Source organism: Microtus pennsylvanicus, chromosome 18, assembly GCF_037038515.1.
Source record: "Microtus pennsylvanicus isolate mMicPen1 chromosome 18, mMicPen1.hap1, whole genome shotgun sequence".
NCBI classification, from domain to species: domain Eukaryota; kingdom Metazoa; phylum Chordata; class Mammalia; order Rodentia; family Cricetidae; genus Microtus; species Microtus pennsylvanicus.
In genome coordinates, this window is record NC_134596.1 from 32,460,469 (window position 1) to 32,476,043 (window position 15,575).

At 40.7% G+C, this 15,575-nt stretch overlaps 1 protein-coding gene across 1 annotated transcript in view; it reads left to right on the forward strand.

Moving 5' to 3' along the window:
* The window catches only part of Tmem135 (transmembrane protein 135), a 161,721-nt gene that overhangs the window by 32,713 nt on the left and 113,433 nt on the right, over positions 1-15,575 (forward strand). The window contains exon 4 of the mRNA XM_075952387.1: positions 10,044-10,077. Coding sequence (XP_075808502.1) covers positions 10,044-10,077 — 34 coding nt within the window. The remainder of the gene's footprint in view (positions 1-10,043; positions 10,078-15,575) is intronic.

Consider the following 15,575-nt stretch of genomic DNA (forward strand, 5'->3'; position numbering starts at 1 on the left):
TCTTGGCATGCTTTTCTCAGGCGTGGTATTGTCAGTGTCAAGAGTTTCCTGCAGCACAGCTAGTTTTCTTGTTGCAAAGTGTCTTTCTTTCCTAGCTATACAGAGTTGGCATAGCATTTCCAGTCATGCTAACATAGCTGCTGCCGCCCTCAAATACCGTATGTATGGTCTATGCTGCCCTTGAATACTGTATGTATGGTCTATGCCGTCCTCGAATACCGTATGTATGGTCTATGCTGCCCTTGAATACTGTATGTATGGTCTATGCTGCCCTTGAATACTGTATGTATGGTCTATGCCGCCCTTGAATACTGTATGTATGGTCTATGCCGCCCTCAAATACTGTATGTATGGTCTATGCCGCCCTTGAATACTGTATGTATGGTCTATGCCGCCCTTGAATATTGTAGGTATGGTCTATGCCGCCCTTGAATACTGTATGTATGGTCTATGCTGCCCTTGAATACTGTATGTATGGTCTATGCCGCCCTTGAATACTGTATGTATGGTCTATGCTGCCTTTGAATACTGTATGTATGGTCTATGCTGCCTTTGAATACTGTATGTATGGTCTATGCTGCCTTTGAATACTGTATGTATGGTCTATGCCGCCCTTGAATACTGTATGTATGGTCTATGCCACCCTTGAATACCGTATGTATGGTCTATGCTGCCTCCAAAACTGTATGTATGGTCTATGCTGCCCTTGAATACCGTATGTATGGTCTATGCTGCCTCCAAAACTGTATGTATGGTCTATGCTGCCCTTGAATACTGTATGTATGGCCTATGCCGCCCTTGAATACCGTATGTATGGTCTATGCTGCCTCCAAAACTGTATGTATGGTCTATGCCGCCCTTGAATACTGTATTTATGGTCTATGCTGCCTCCAAAACTGTATGTATGGTCTATGCTGCCCTTGAATACTGTATGTATGGTCTATGCCGCCCTCGAATACTGTATGTATGGTCTATGCCGCCCTTGAATACCGTATGTATGGTCTATGCTGCCTCCAAAACTGTATGTATGGTCTATGCTGCCCTTGAATACCGTATGTATGGTCTATGCTGCCTCCAAAACTGTATGTATGGTCTATGCTGCCCTTGAATACTGTATGTATGGTCTATGCCGCCCTTGAATACCGTATGTATGGTCTATGCTGCCTCCAAAACTGTATGTATGGTCTATGCTGCCCTTGAATACTGTATGTGTGGTCTATGCCGCCCTTGAATACTGTATGTGTGGTCTATGCCGCCCTTGAATACTGTATGTATGGTCTATGCCGCCCTTGAATACTGTATGTATGGTCTATGCCGCCCTTGAATACTGTATGTATGGTCTATGCCGCCCTTGAATACTGTATGTATGGTCTATGCCGCCCTTGAATACTGTATGTATGGTCTATGCCGCCCTTGAATACTGTATGTATGGTCTATGCCGCCCTTGAATACTGTATGTATGGTCTATGCCGCCCTCGAATACTGTATGTATGGTCTATGCCGCCCTTGAATACTGTATGTATGGTCTATGCCGCCCTTGAATACTGTATGTGTGGTCTATGCTGCCCCCGAAACTGTATGTATGGTCTATGTTTTTAAATTTAATTTTGAGAATCTGTATTTTTGTGTTAAAGTTTTGTTTTCCAGATAGCATTTAGTAGTTGAATTTTTTTTATCTTTTTTTAATTAAGAAAATGAGAAAAACAAGTTTCCACCTCCTCCCAGCCTCCCATTTCCCTCCCCCTCCTCCCACCCTTCTTCCCCTCCTCCCACCCTTCTCCCCCTCCTCCCACCCTTCTCCCCCTCCCCCCACTCCTTTCCCCCTCCCTTTCGAGTCCAAAGAGCTGTCAGGGTTCCCTGCCCTGTGGTAAGTCCTAGGTCCTCCCCCCTCCGTCCATATCTAGGAAGGTGAACATCCAAACTGGGTAAGCTCCCACAAAGCCAGCACATTACGTAGGATCAAAACCCCTTGCCATTGTCCTTGGCGTCTCATCAGCTCTCATTGTTCGCCATGTTCAGAGAGTCCAGTTTTTATCCCATGCTTTTTCAGTCACAGTCCAACTGGCCTTGGTGAGCTCCCAATACATCAGCTCCGCTGTCTCAGTGGGTGGGTGCACCCCTCGTGGTCCCGACTTCTTTGCTCTTGTTCTCCCTCCTTCTGCTCCTCATTGGGACCTTGGGAGCTCAGTCCAGTGCTCCAGTGTGGGTCTCTGTCTCTATCTCCATCCTTCACCAGATGAAGGTTCTATGATGATATGCAAGATATTCGTCAGTATGGCTATAGGATAGGGTCATTTCAGGTTGCCTATCCCCAGCTGCCCAAGGAATTAACTGGGGACCTCGGCTTGGGCACCTGGGAGCCATTCTAGGTTCAAATCTCTTGCCAACCCTAAGGTGGCTCCCTTAACTAAGAATTGTGCTTCCGTGCTCCCCTATCCAACCTTCCTTTATCCCAATCCTCCTTTTTCTCCAAGTTCCCCCCTTCCTCCCCTTCTCCCTTTTCTCTCCCCATCTCCCCTTACCCCCATCCCACCCCACCCGCAAGATCTCAATTTTCTCTCCGGCAGTTTTGTCTACTTCCCATAGCCAAGAGGATAGCTATATGTTTTTCCTTTGGTTCACCTTCTTACTTAGCTTCTTTAGGATCACCAATTATAGGCTCCGTGTCCCTTATTTATGGCTAGAAACCAATTATGAGTGAGTACATCCCATTTTCATCTTTTTGGGTCTGGGTTACCTCACTCAGGATAGTGTTTTCTATTTCCATCCATTTGCATGCAAAATTCGAGAAGTCATTGTTTTTTACCGCAGCATAGTACTCTAATGTGTAGATATTCCACACTTTCTTCATCCATTCTTCCATTGAAGGGCATCTAGGTTGTTTCCAGGTTCTGGCTATTACAAATAATGCGGCTATGAACATCGTTGAACAAATGCTCTTGTCATATGATAGGGCATCTCTTGGGTATATTCCCAGGAGTGGTATTGCTGGGTCCAGGGGTAGGTTGATCCCAAATTTCCTGAGAAACCGAAACATTGATTTCCAAAGTGGTTGCACAAGATTGCATTCCCACCAGCAATGGATGAGGGTACCCCGTCCTCCACAGCCTCTCCAGCAAAGGCTATCATTGGAGTTTTTTATTTTAGCCATTCTTACAGGTGTAAGATGGTATCTCAAAGTTGTTTTGATTTGCATTTCCCTGATCGCTAAGGAGGTTGAGCATGACCTTAGGTGTCTTTTGGCCATTTGAACTTCCTCTGCTGAGAATTCTCTGTTCAGATCAGTGCCCCATTTTTTAATTGGGTTAATTAGCATTTTAAAGTCTAGTTTCCTGAGTTCTCTATATATTTTGGAGATCAGACCTTTGTCTGTTGTGGGGTTGGTGAAGATCTTCTCCCAGTCAGTAGGTTGCCTTTTTGTCTTGGTGACAGTGTCCTTTGCTTTACAGAAGCATTTTTGAACAGTATTTATTCTGTTAGTTCTTGACTTTTTTTTTCATGGTCAACTCATGGAGTTTTATTAAGAAACATCAATTAAAAATAAATGACATTCTTTAAAACACAGTATCTAATGTATGAAGAGAGAAAAATTACAAAAAGTGTCAGCAAAATGCAATGCAGAAATGATATTTTACTTCTGTAATAAATATTAATTTTATAAATGTGAGGATATTTAACTTGACATTGCCTTCCTAATTCTTCATTGTTTGTCATGGGTTACACTATATCGAATAGTTTTTTAAAAAAGAAGCCCCCTCAGTTGCCATCCATCCTGCAGGACCCTATGCATACAAGACTGCTTAAGGATCAGAGAGACCCTTCTTTTAATTAGATTACTTAGTTCCTTAACATTTGGTTTATTTTTTGATGGAGTAGGTTAGATCTGCTATTTGATTATTATTATTTTTTTGTGTTTTTTCTTCCTTTGTATTATTAGACCACTATAAGACTTTGATTTCATTTTCTTTATTATATTTCTGTCATCTAGGTCTCTAACTTTTCAGCTTCTCAATGTTAATACTTCACTACCTCACAAAATGCAGAAACCTTTGTAGGTTCAGTTTAGAAGCTGATTATGGGATATGTAAGTTCTAATCGTTCATCTTCTACAGCAATAACGGGAGTTGACACAGTGATACCGTAATCCAGATGTTAAGGACGGAAGCAGGGTAGCATATGAGGACATGAAGAGTGTGCTACGCTGGCATTGGTACCATAGTGGTCTTTTTATGCTCACTTTTCATGGGTGATTTTTAAAAAAGCTTTTGCATATATATTTAAGAGGGCTTTTTGCATTTGTTTCAGTCTTGGTCACTAGTTAGTCATATGAGATTTCCAGTGTTATTGTGTATGGTCTACTTCAAATATTAGTTGAAGTGGTTTGTTGTTGCTTGTTGCTTTAAAAGCAACCAATACTTTATCTTCTTTTTAACTACTGTTGCTACCGGAATTTTTGAGAATCTCACTGGAGTCCTATATGGCAACAGGGTTCTTTCCCCTTTACTCATTAATGAAAGGATTTAAGGACAGACTGAGAAGGAAGTTTGAGGAAAATTTTATTGAGTTTAAAAGAAAAATTTCAGGTTAAGCAAGCTGTAAATCTCGGCAGCTCCTAGGAGGGAGATGGAGAAGAATTGAGAAGACCACTCGGTTTAGTTTAAGTGGATATGGAGCCATATAGCAGACTGCAGCCACATATGGAAGGAAGCTGAACATTGGAGAAAGAGTGAAGAAGCCCAAAGTATCAGAGAAAACATACTTCTGCACTGGCCAGCACCCGAAGGAAGACTAATGAGAAGAAGGGGCAATTGTACCTGTAAGATGGACTGACCCCACAGAACCTCTTGGCCATTTATTTGTAGAGACTGCGTTCTGGGGAGGGAATTCTGGGAAGGACAATACATTTAGCTCATTAAAAATGGAATTCTTGTGTTTAGCTTCAAGTGAAACCACTTTCCTAGGGATGCTTCTGCCTTCCTGAGGGGTGGCCTCTTACCTAGGTCATTGACTTGCCCTCCACAAGGCTAGGTCTCCAGCCTCACCAGAGCTTTTATTCTTTTCATCTGAAGATAACAGTTTTTCCTTAATGGGCGCTTACTGCTCCTATATTACCATATGGCTGAAGAAGAAAAATCAGTCTTATATGTGATGTGATTTTTTTTTTTTACGTAATTAAACTGTGTGAAATCCGTTGATTTTTTTTCCCCATTGTTTATTAGGTGATAAGGTTTGTTATACTGGGAAATAGTTCTGTAGGGTTGGTGTTGAGAGCTGTGTATGCACGCGCAGCAGCTGTGCCTGGTTGGTTCTCTTCAAATTTCCAAGGTCCTCTGTTTCTGCCATCTAGGAACTGACCTAGGGCCTTGTCTGTGTCCACCACTGAGCTTTGTTCCCCCACCACGTTTTAGTCCTTTAGTCTCCCAAGCCTAGGGACATTTTAAAAGCAGTTGTTATTGCTTTTGTGTGTGTGTGTGTGTGTGTGAGTGAGTGTGTGTGTATACAACTTTAAAATTTAGAAAGTAAATATATTTTATTTCTCTATAGGTTGCCTTTTTTTGAGTTTTATTTTAAAGAAATTGTTTCAGTGCTTACCTAGAATTTTGTAAGAGTTAATGCAGTCATCAGTTTTTCCCTAGAAAAGTGTATTTTACTTGTTATCAGTTTATATTAAGGTTATATTATATAGCAAGAGCCTCAGTTGCTTATAAAAATTTATAAAAGTGAAGTTATACTTCAAGTCATTGTTTTTAGTACTAAATGAAACATGTTATTGTTGTTGTTATTCTAGGAGAAAGATAGAATTGTAGGCTTCAGTTCACAGAGAAATTAACAATGTGAGGGTAGAAGCAGTCAGGTGGCAGCCAGAAATACGATTTGATTTAGGGGAAAGGTGGTGGTGAGATGAAGTTGGAAGTTTCTGTGGACACTGACATAGAAAAGCCCGGGAAAGAGGTTGTCTGGGCTTGAATGCTAGGAAGCAAAGGGCAGCTCAGTCTTATTTTCAGCAACTATAGAAGAAATAAAGGAAAAGATTGTACAGAAATAGAGAAATAGATTGTGCAGAAATAGCACTTGGTGCCTTGTTTTGAAACAGTACTGTTTGTGAGCTTTGACAGTGAAAACGTTGTGATTCACGCACTGGTGCTCGTCCGGGTCATCAGTTTTGCAGTTGTGATGTGGGTCTCTTCTCTGCGTTTTCTGTGTGCACAGTAGATACCTGCAAATGTGTGCTCGCATTATCTTCCTCCCTTCTCTCTTCTCCCTGCCTCTTCTCCATCTCACTCTCCCATCCCAGGTCTTGTCAGTTCACCCAGCCTTCTTAGAGTTAAGCCTGCTTTGCCAATTAGTTTCTTATACCTAGTAAGAGAGGGTGCCTAGTTGAGTCCTAATCACACCACTGTGAGCTTCTGAGAGAGCTTTGAAGTTGTTTCCAGGGCTGCTTTAAAAACTCATGCCACAAAGAACGGGGCCCTCTTAGCTCAGTTGGAAGCCTGCTAACATCTAGCTTACCCTGGGAGGGCTGTTAAGAAGGGGCCTTTTCTGTGACTCTAGGAAATGCCTTGTGGTCCAGAAAGAAGTTGTTCTGATAGACTTTTTTTTCTTTCTTTCTTTCTTTCTTTCTTTCTTTCTTTCTTTCTTTCTTTCTTTCTTTCTTTCTTTCTTTCTTTCTTCAGAATTTGCTTTGATATTTAGTTTTCCTTTGGATAAGTTAAAAACCACAGTGTGCTTAAAGATGGATTAAATGGAAATCACTTTCATTTTAAGCACTCTTTGAGGTTGAGTTATCAAGCACTATACTACAGTAGTTAAGAAACATCTAAACACATAGGCATCCTCATGAATATTAACCTTCATCAGGCGATGAAAGGAGACAGAGACAGAGGAGCACGGGACAGAAATCTCAAGGTCCAAATCAGGAGCAGAAGGAGATGGAGCACGAGCAAGGAACTCAGGACCGCGAGGGGTGCACCCACTCACTGAGACAATGGGGATGTTCTATCGGGAACTCACCAAGGCCAGCTGGCCTGGGTCTGAAAAAGCATGGGACAAATCCGGACTAGCTGAACATAGAGGACAATGAGGAATACTGAGAACTCAAGAACAATCGCAGTAGGTTTTTGATCCTACTGCACGTACTGGCTTTGGGGGAGCCTAGGCAGTTTGGATGCTCACCTTAGGAGACCTGGATAGAGGTGGGCGGTCCTTGGGCTTCCCACAGGTCAGGGAACCCTTATTGCTCTTAGAGCAGATGAGGGAGGGTGACTTGATTGGGGGAGGGGGAGGGAAATGGGAGGCGGTTGCGGGGAGGAGGCAGAAATCCTTAATAAATAAATAAATAAATTAAAAAAAAAAAAGAAACAATTCCTTAACATACACTAACTTCTCAATAAATGAAAAAAAAAAAAAAAAAAAGAAACATCTAAACAGACAGGACAAAGATGAAAAGAAGGATGTAATATGCAAATCAAAGAGTTTGGTCTGTAGGATCGTTACCTCCTTGTTTCCACAACTGATGTGCTCCTGCTGCTTAGTGAATTCTGTGGCAGAATGGGAGCCTGCACTCTTCTTTAGACTGACAGCTTGTCTTGCTCCTTCCTCTGCCTTATAGGGGAAGTACAGCCAAAACTTTCCTTGCTTGGGTGTTGGCTGAGTTTTCTGTCCTGCCCGGTTCCCGCAATTGTTAAGTCCCAAAGAAATCACACAGAGGTCTACATTAGTTATAAACTGATGGGCCCAGCATCTCAGGCTTCTTATTAACTCTTTTTTTTTTTTTTTTTTGGTTTTTTCGAGACAGGGTTTCTCTGTGGCTCTGGAGCCTGTCCTGGAACTAGCTCTGTAGACCAGGCTGATCTCGAACTCACAGAGATCTGCCTGCCTCTGCCTCCCAAGTGCTGGGATTAAAGGCTTGTGCCACCATCGCCTGGCCAACTCTTATAACTTATATTAGCCCATTATTCTTGTCTATGTTAGCCACGTGGCTCAGTACCTATTCAGTGAGACAGTCACATCTTGCTTCTTCTGTGGTGGGGTCACAAGCTTTCCTCTTCCCAGAATTCTACTGTTCTCGTCGCCCTGCCTCTACTTCCTGCCTAGCTACTGGCCAATCAGCATTTATTTAAAAATATAATTGACAGGATTCAGACCATTGTCACACACCACTTGGGAACTGTCCCTTTGTTTCTGCTTTATCTCCATTTCTTTTACTTTTAGGCTGCAGATGTGCTTTTATATATATATTTAATAAGATATGTATGCATGTAGAACTGAGATTGTTTCTGCTAGGCTCTCCAGAAACCTCAGTTAGGGAATGCATTATCCAATATCATTCAGAATCTCAGGATTGGCTCCAAAGCATTATGCAGTAAAGTTTCATAATGAAACACCACTAATTCTTCATTGAGAAGTGGTGGTAGTACCGACAGTACCGCTGCTGAGGATTGGGGCGGGATGTTTGGTACTTTTTTTTTTTTAATTTATTATTTATTTATTTTGAATCTGCTAAAGTGTTACAAAGATAGAATTTTCTTTTTTACTGTAGGTGTGTTGATGTTGTGCTTGCAGGGTTACTTGATGTGCCAGTGGTTTAGTATACCTGCAAAAATTCTGTGTGCTAGCTTAAGAGATTTCTCCCCTTCAGAGGAGAGAGAGAGAGAGAGAGAGAGAGAAAGAGAGAGAGAGAGAGAGAGAGAGACTCTCTGTCTCATAAAAAGGAAGACATGAGGAGGGTGAGTGGGAGTTGACTGACTATTGGCTGACTATTGACTATTGGCTGACTATCTGGTCTTTGCATAGGTACTTGAGGGAGGAATTATGTACAGTTGTGTACATAAATATTGATATGTAGATATGGCATGATATTTACACGTGGGTGCCTGGAGACTAGCAACTTGTTTTATTAATGAACTTCTTCTTCTGTGGGTCCTGATTGTTCCTGTCATTCATGTCTGAGCGAGGTTTTGAATTTTTGGTTTACTGTTTGCTCTCTGCCCCGAACTCCTTTATTAAGTGTATCACCTTTCCCTTAGAGAATATAACGTGTTTCTTTGTTTCTCAAATGCACTAAGTGTTAAATAAGTGATTTAAAAGCTGTGATTATTTTTGAGATTCTACCTGCAGTCCCATTAAGTATGTCTGGTAAAAATACTTCTTTTTCTGATGCTGTATTTAGAGAATTTTCGTCTTTGGCAATAGAAAGTTCCTTTGCTCATGACTGCTTACTTAGTAATATGATAAATATCCAGGTGATGTAGTAGAGTTTGTAATCAGTTACAAATGGATTTTAATTGCTTATGTACAAATTGAAAATTGCCTGTGTGCCAAATAAAAAGATAATCTGATGTTTTAATAATGTTGCCTTTAGGCAGAATTGTTCTCTCTGGCCTTGACTTTTGGCAAGGTAAATTCTTAAGAATTCTTCTTACTGAAATTTGGATCCGCTAGCCCAGTATTTCTCAACTTTCCTAAGACTGCGACCCTTTAATACAGTTATTTTTTTGCTTCTTCATAACTGTGATTTTGCTATTATTGTGAATTATAATGTAAATATCTGATATGCAGGAGGTCTGTGACTCCTGTGTGAAAGTCATGTGACCCCCTCCCCCCCAAAAGGCGTCATGACCTGAAGCTTGAGAACCATGTCTCTGGCGCAATCCTGTTCAAAGTATTTGCTACTCTGCAGGGTTGCTTAAATCCAGACATTTGAGATCAGTCTGGCCAATATAGTGAGATTCCATCTCAAAAATGAAAACAACATAGAGACAGATTTTACTGGGTTTTCTAATAGCAACAAATTAATATTACTTTAAATATTTAATGACAAGTAGAATTTTATTATTTATTATACTACTAGAATGACGAAGAGAGTCAATGTAGGTTCAACTCCACACATTAAAGGAATAGCTCAACACAATCTGCTTATTTTCTAATATATTAGTATGTTTGTAGACTCCTGGTAATTCTTCCTAATAGATTTTTTTATAACGATAAAGTGATTATAAAATCAGATCAAAGCTTAATTTTTCTTTTTTAAAAATTATTTACAGGAGAGGGCTGCTCACAATTTATATGGCCAACTTGGTAAGTAAAGCTGTTTTTAAATTTATTATTATTATTACTAATGGAAGAAGGAAAACTGTGACTCTTGAGGCTGTTGGCTGTGTGTTTCAGAGGCTCATGCTGAATGGCGTGGGAGCTTGCTGTCCTTTGATTTCTTTCTGTCATTGTGACCTTCACTGATTTGAGAAGGGAACCACCTCACTGCCCTGTACCCTTGGAGGTCTTCTTTTCTAACGTTAGAACTTTTAGATGGGTTACATGTTGGTACCTCTATATCCAGCTCTCTCACCTCTTATTTAATTTTTTTTTTATTTTGCTTGTGTTATTGTTTTTCTGGGAGAAATGATTTAGGGATTAGTTGTCGTGATAAGCCTTTAATATTAAAGCAGTAATATTAATGCTACTAATCTTCAAACATAAGTGTATTAACACACTCGTCTAAATTGTCATGTGGCCTGGTACTGGAGTCCACATCTAATCCAGATGCTGCTACCATGTCACCAGTTCACCCTTCACTATCATTTTTCATAGTTAATAGTTGGTATTAGGTAGTTTCACTGAGAGTAGGTAAAGATAAGCTCCTGAGTTGTATAAGATGCATTTGTGTTTTCTTTCTTGCTAATACCTGCAAAGGCCACTTCAGGAAGGAATGCGGGCACACAGTCCATTACACTGGGAAGGGCATGATGGCAGCAATGCCAGGCAACTGCTCTGTCTCATTGCGTCGCTGTCAGGAGTCAGAGAGAGGGGAGTTTTGGTGTTCAGCTTGCTTTTTCCATTCTTCAATTTTGATTCAATCTCTGTCCCTAACATACAAAGTAGATCTGCCCCCCTTAGTAAATTTCTCTGGAAACATCTTCGCATACACACTCAGAGATACATCTCCTAAATGGCTCCCAATCCAGTCGTGCTAACAATGAAAAGTGTCCGTCACGTGTAGAAGTTCGTTTCAGCGATGAAGCAGCTCAGCACCATGCTGCTGTATCTTAGCTACCTGTGCTGGATGCCGCTACCTCTCATGTTCATGGAGTCTACGGTCTAGTGAAGGAGTCCCCGTGGAATAGTAATGGATGCAGAAGACTGAAATGTAAACTGTGCGCGCCATGGGAGCTGCAGTGAGAGGAGCACCAGACTGCTGTGTGGGAGGGGGCTCCTAATCCTTTTGTGTCATTCCACCCATATCTGCGCACGTACAGGGAGACCTGCAAGGTCCATGTGATGTGAGAGGTGTCACTCATCAACAAAGCCTGGGGCCTGCAGTTGGCTAAGTTATTAAAGCATCTACCGCAGAACTTCAGTGTTCTGATCTCTTCTAATTGCAGTGAAAAAGAAATTCCAGGACACCAGGAGAGCAGAGAGCAATTAGAGGATTAATTTTTGTCTTTATTCTTTTTGAACAAAGAATTCTACACTCTAAGCTCTGTCCGATCAGGGGCATTTCCTATTTTATGTCTCATACTATAACCACCTAGGTCTATTCTGACTTGAATAGAATTTGATGAGTATTTGCTAAATCAACAGTAATATTCCTAGATAAAGAATTCTAAGCTGGCCGTGACCTAAAAAACAATCATCCCATTTTTGTTCTGTGCAGACACCTTTTGGAGTCTGTTGTCAGTCTGGCTATACTTTTGAAGGTAATCTCTTTCTCCTTCAGTTTTTAAGGTTTTCTTTTGAAGAACTTATCCTGGCAAGCATGTTGGTGTTTTGTTTTGAAATCAGGACTTAGTTTGCTTTTTAGTTAAAAACTGCTTTTCCTTGGTGTCTGTATTCAAACCATATTTTCTTCTCTGTGTTTTCTTATTTGTTCTTCAGCATTTTCACACTTTTTCTTCTTAACTGAATCCCAGTTGTGTTTCATATCCTTGTCTCAATTTCATTGTTCTACCTACGTTTGTGTCCATAACATGTTCCTTAATCTATTTCAGTATTCACTTCGAATGACGGTTTTCGAATTTAAAAGAGATACATATTAAAGAGAATAAAATCTGAAAACCCTAGTAAAATCATCACCTAGCATACTAGTCAGTGTATTTCTTCTTTCTCTCCCCATCTCCAGTAGGGGCTTACAGTGTGTAGTCAATGCTGGCCTGAAGGCTACTGTTTTCCAAGCTGACCCTGAGTCCTTAATCCTTTTGCCTTAGGCATCCAGATGCTGTGGTTCGTGGCATGAACCACACCTTTTCATTGTCGTTGTTTATACATTTTCAGTTCTTCCTATGATGATTTTAAAATGTGATTTATTTCCTGACTAGGAAAAATAAATAAAATTAAATTTGGTCTTTCCTTTTGCACTATTGGTCAAATACATCTTCAAAATTATAAGTTGTTGGAATAGTTAAATTGTAAGTGAATGTGCAGGCTGACTCTATTTCAAATTGTAGACAGCTTTCAAAGACAGACATTCTGAATATACTCGGTTATACAGTCCCCATCAGGAGCAAAGACTTGAGAACGTTTTGATGTCGATGCATTTATTGTAATTGTGGTTGTATTCACCCCATTTTTTTTTTTTGGAAGAGAGAACTTGTGTCTAAGCTAGGTCTAGAGTGGCGCCTGGTCCTCTCCTTACCTCTCTCAGTGTATGCTGTTGGGAAGACCTTGGCTGCCCCTCTTCAGGACATGGCATCCTAGGGCATGCCTATGTGTTAGAACTGCTTCTGAGCATTTTCCATGTTATAAGACCGGGTGAGTTGGAACAGCGAGTAGTAGAGTACTGATGGAAAACACACTTTCAATGGGCCTGCAGCAATCAGTTGTCTGTACCTAGAAGCACCTGGAAAATGAATGAATGAATGATTTTGATAAACCCAAAGAAAATATATACTGAACTTAACCAGCAGTAAGCTGGGTCCCAAAATGTCTGTGTTGTTCAAAAAAGTGAAATGTGACCATATAAATCAGAATGTAATATGGTAGTGATTTAATATATCGTGGTTAAAATGCCACAGTTTTGCAAATTTTATGAAAAAGTGGGACTTTGAACAGATTATGTAAGTTTTTCTTAAGACTTAGAAGGATCCTGTGACTCTGCCTTTTTTTTTTATCACCCCTCCCTCCCCCTTTTCTGCTTCCTCCATACTGCCCCCTCTAGTGAAGCAAAGCGAGCACAGGTCCTCTGGGCCTTGGTGAAATATCCCAGTTGTAAGGTCTCGCGTATCCAGTCCACACAGAACAACAGCCCTCGTCCTGCGCACAGTCTAGCACATGCGTTTTGTTATTTTCCTGTGTATCAACATTTGATTTTTTTTCCCCTCCCTGTTTCATCTTCTTTTCTGGGCATTGAAGCGTCATGTACGGTTTGGGCATTGCTGTAGTGTGTGGCTAGAGAAGCGCCTGTGAGCACTTTGTCCTGGAAGCTGCCAAATGGATTTGTTAGACAAAGTGTTCATCGTAAGGAATAATTTTCAGGAGGGATTTATTTCAGTCCTTGTTATATTTGACCTATGTTTGTATGATATTTTGATGAGATGATTATAAATACTAAACGTTGGTGGTTGTGGGGCGCAGTTGGAACTGAGTATGAGCACTTCTGCTTTGAGCTTGGGAGAAGGAGGAGCCTAGAAGACAGCTGCGCCACAGAGACATGTTATCCTTGGCCTCAGGAAGAGACATGTTATCATTGGCGTCAGAATTGACCTTTATCTTCCCCAGTGTTACCAATTGTGGCAAACGGTTGGGGTAAGGAGGAAAGGATAAGAAATGTATTGAGCATTTACCATATGTTAGATGCTCTAAGTTGGGATTAGCAAACTAAATCAGTTATTATTTTAGCCAATTCACAAACCACAAAGATAGAACGCAGCGGTATGACAACTTGACTGTGTCATGAGAGTGCTTGTACTGTGTAATTGGGTCGAAGTGTTGATGGTTGTTTTTGAGGTGGTGAGACAGGCAATAGGTAAAGAATTGTGAACTCTGCCTGGGGAAGCCTCTGCTGATTTTTGTCTTTGGAGCACAGGGTTGTCTGCTGATGTTTGCATTGTAGGAATGTTCTCTGAGCTCTCTTGTTGCTAGTCTTAGTACTGATGATATTTGTCCCCATAAGTTTTAGTTATTAAAATATGTAGCTCTAATTGTAAACATTAAAAAATAGACAGCAGTTGAACTAATATTTGTTTAATTCTAATCATTGTAACATATTTTAGAGTGGAAATGTGTACTTTCAAAAAATACTATCTTCTAGATTTTCAAATTGACAGCAAATTATTTGTCAAAGGTCAGGTGAATAAAAGGCATATTAAAAATATAAAATAAATAATCAGATATTTTCTCTGGCTTATCCCCAAAAGAATAGCAGTAAAATGATGGAAAGTTTTCTGTGCCAAACGCAGTTATCCCCACGAATGGCAGCTGCTAAGACTCTGCCCTGCCACACTGGGATGGAGAGCCCTGAAGTTAGGCTTCTGTTTGCACGGGTTTCTTACGTCAGTAGTGCCGATGGCTAAGGTTTCTAGTCTTTCAAGATCACCACATGCGTCAGGTGTTGTGAAAGATGTCAAGTCTTACTCTTTTATTTTTAGCTTAATTCTAAGAAAAGTGCTTTAGATGTGAAAGTATCAAGTCTCCAGAAGGACCCATAGAGAAAGATGTTTAAAGTCCGATATCCCTTCTCTTGGAATTAGGAACCTAAAGAGTAAGATTTGACATCTCTCACAACACCTGCCTAGCTTTTGATGATTACAAGTGACTTCCAAAAGGAAGCTGTGCTTTATAATTTCATTTATGGCACCAATCATTTAATTGTGTGTGCATTTAAAAATTATAAACGTGCATATACATACATATATATGTAGACTCCAAGAGCGTTTATTTTTCAGTGTTAAGCACTCAGTGCCTTTGACTAGAGCATCTGTATTTAATATTTTAAACATAAGGTTTATAAATGTCAAATCAAGTTTTGTTATAAGACAAAGTAATGAAGTCAATAATGAAATTGAACAGTATTAATTATCAGTTGTGCTGGGCACACGAGGATAAAAAAGATACAAGAGAGGTTGTGGAGTAGTTGGAGCAACTTGATAGATGAGCCCCAAAGAAATAGCGTTATATTAAAAAAACAACAGTGATAAACATTGTCTCAATTTGCTCTCCCAAGCCTTCCCTTGTGTTCCATGTGCATCATTCATCGATCCATCCATCCATTGATCCATCCATCGATCAATCGATCGATCCATCCGTCCGTCCGTCCGTCCGTCCGTCCATCCAGTGGTTTAAACCAGAAACTCAAGAATTTCACACTTTACTTGCCTTTATACTGCTACTCCAGTCCATCAGGAACTCATTCTTTCCTCACATTTGTTCTGGACTGTATCGTTGTCCTTCCAGCATTGCTGTAAGCATGTGTAGGAACGCCCATCTGTCCTGAGCATCCAATAGCGTGGCATGCTGGCAGTCCCTGCATCCTGTTGTCTCAGAAGCTGCGTGTTGAACATGTTGATGCTCTACTTGAAATCTCAGTGCCCTCCCTTCCCCCAAACTCAGACACCTTCCTGTGGCTCCCAGGGTCCTTTACGACT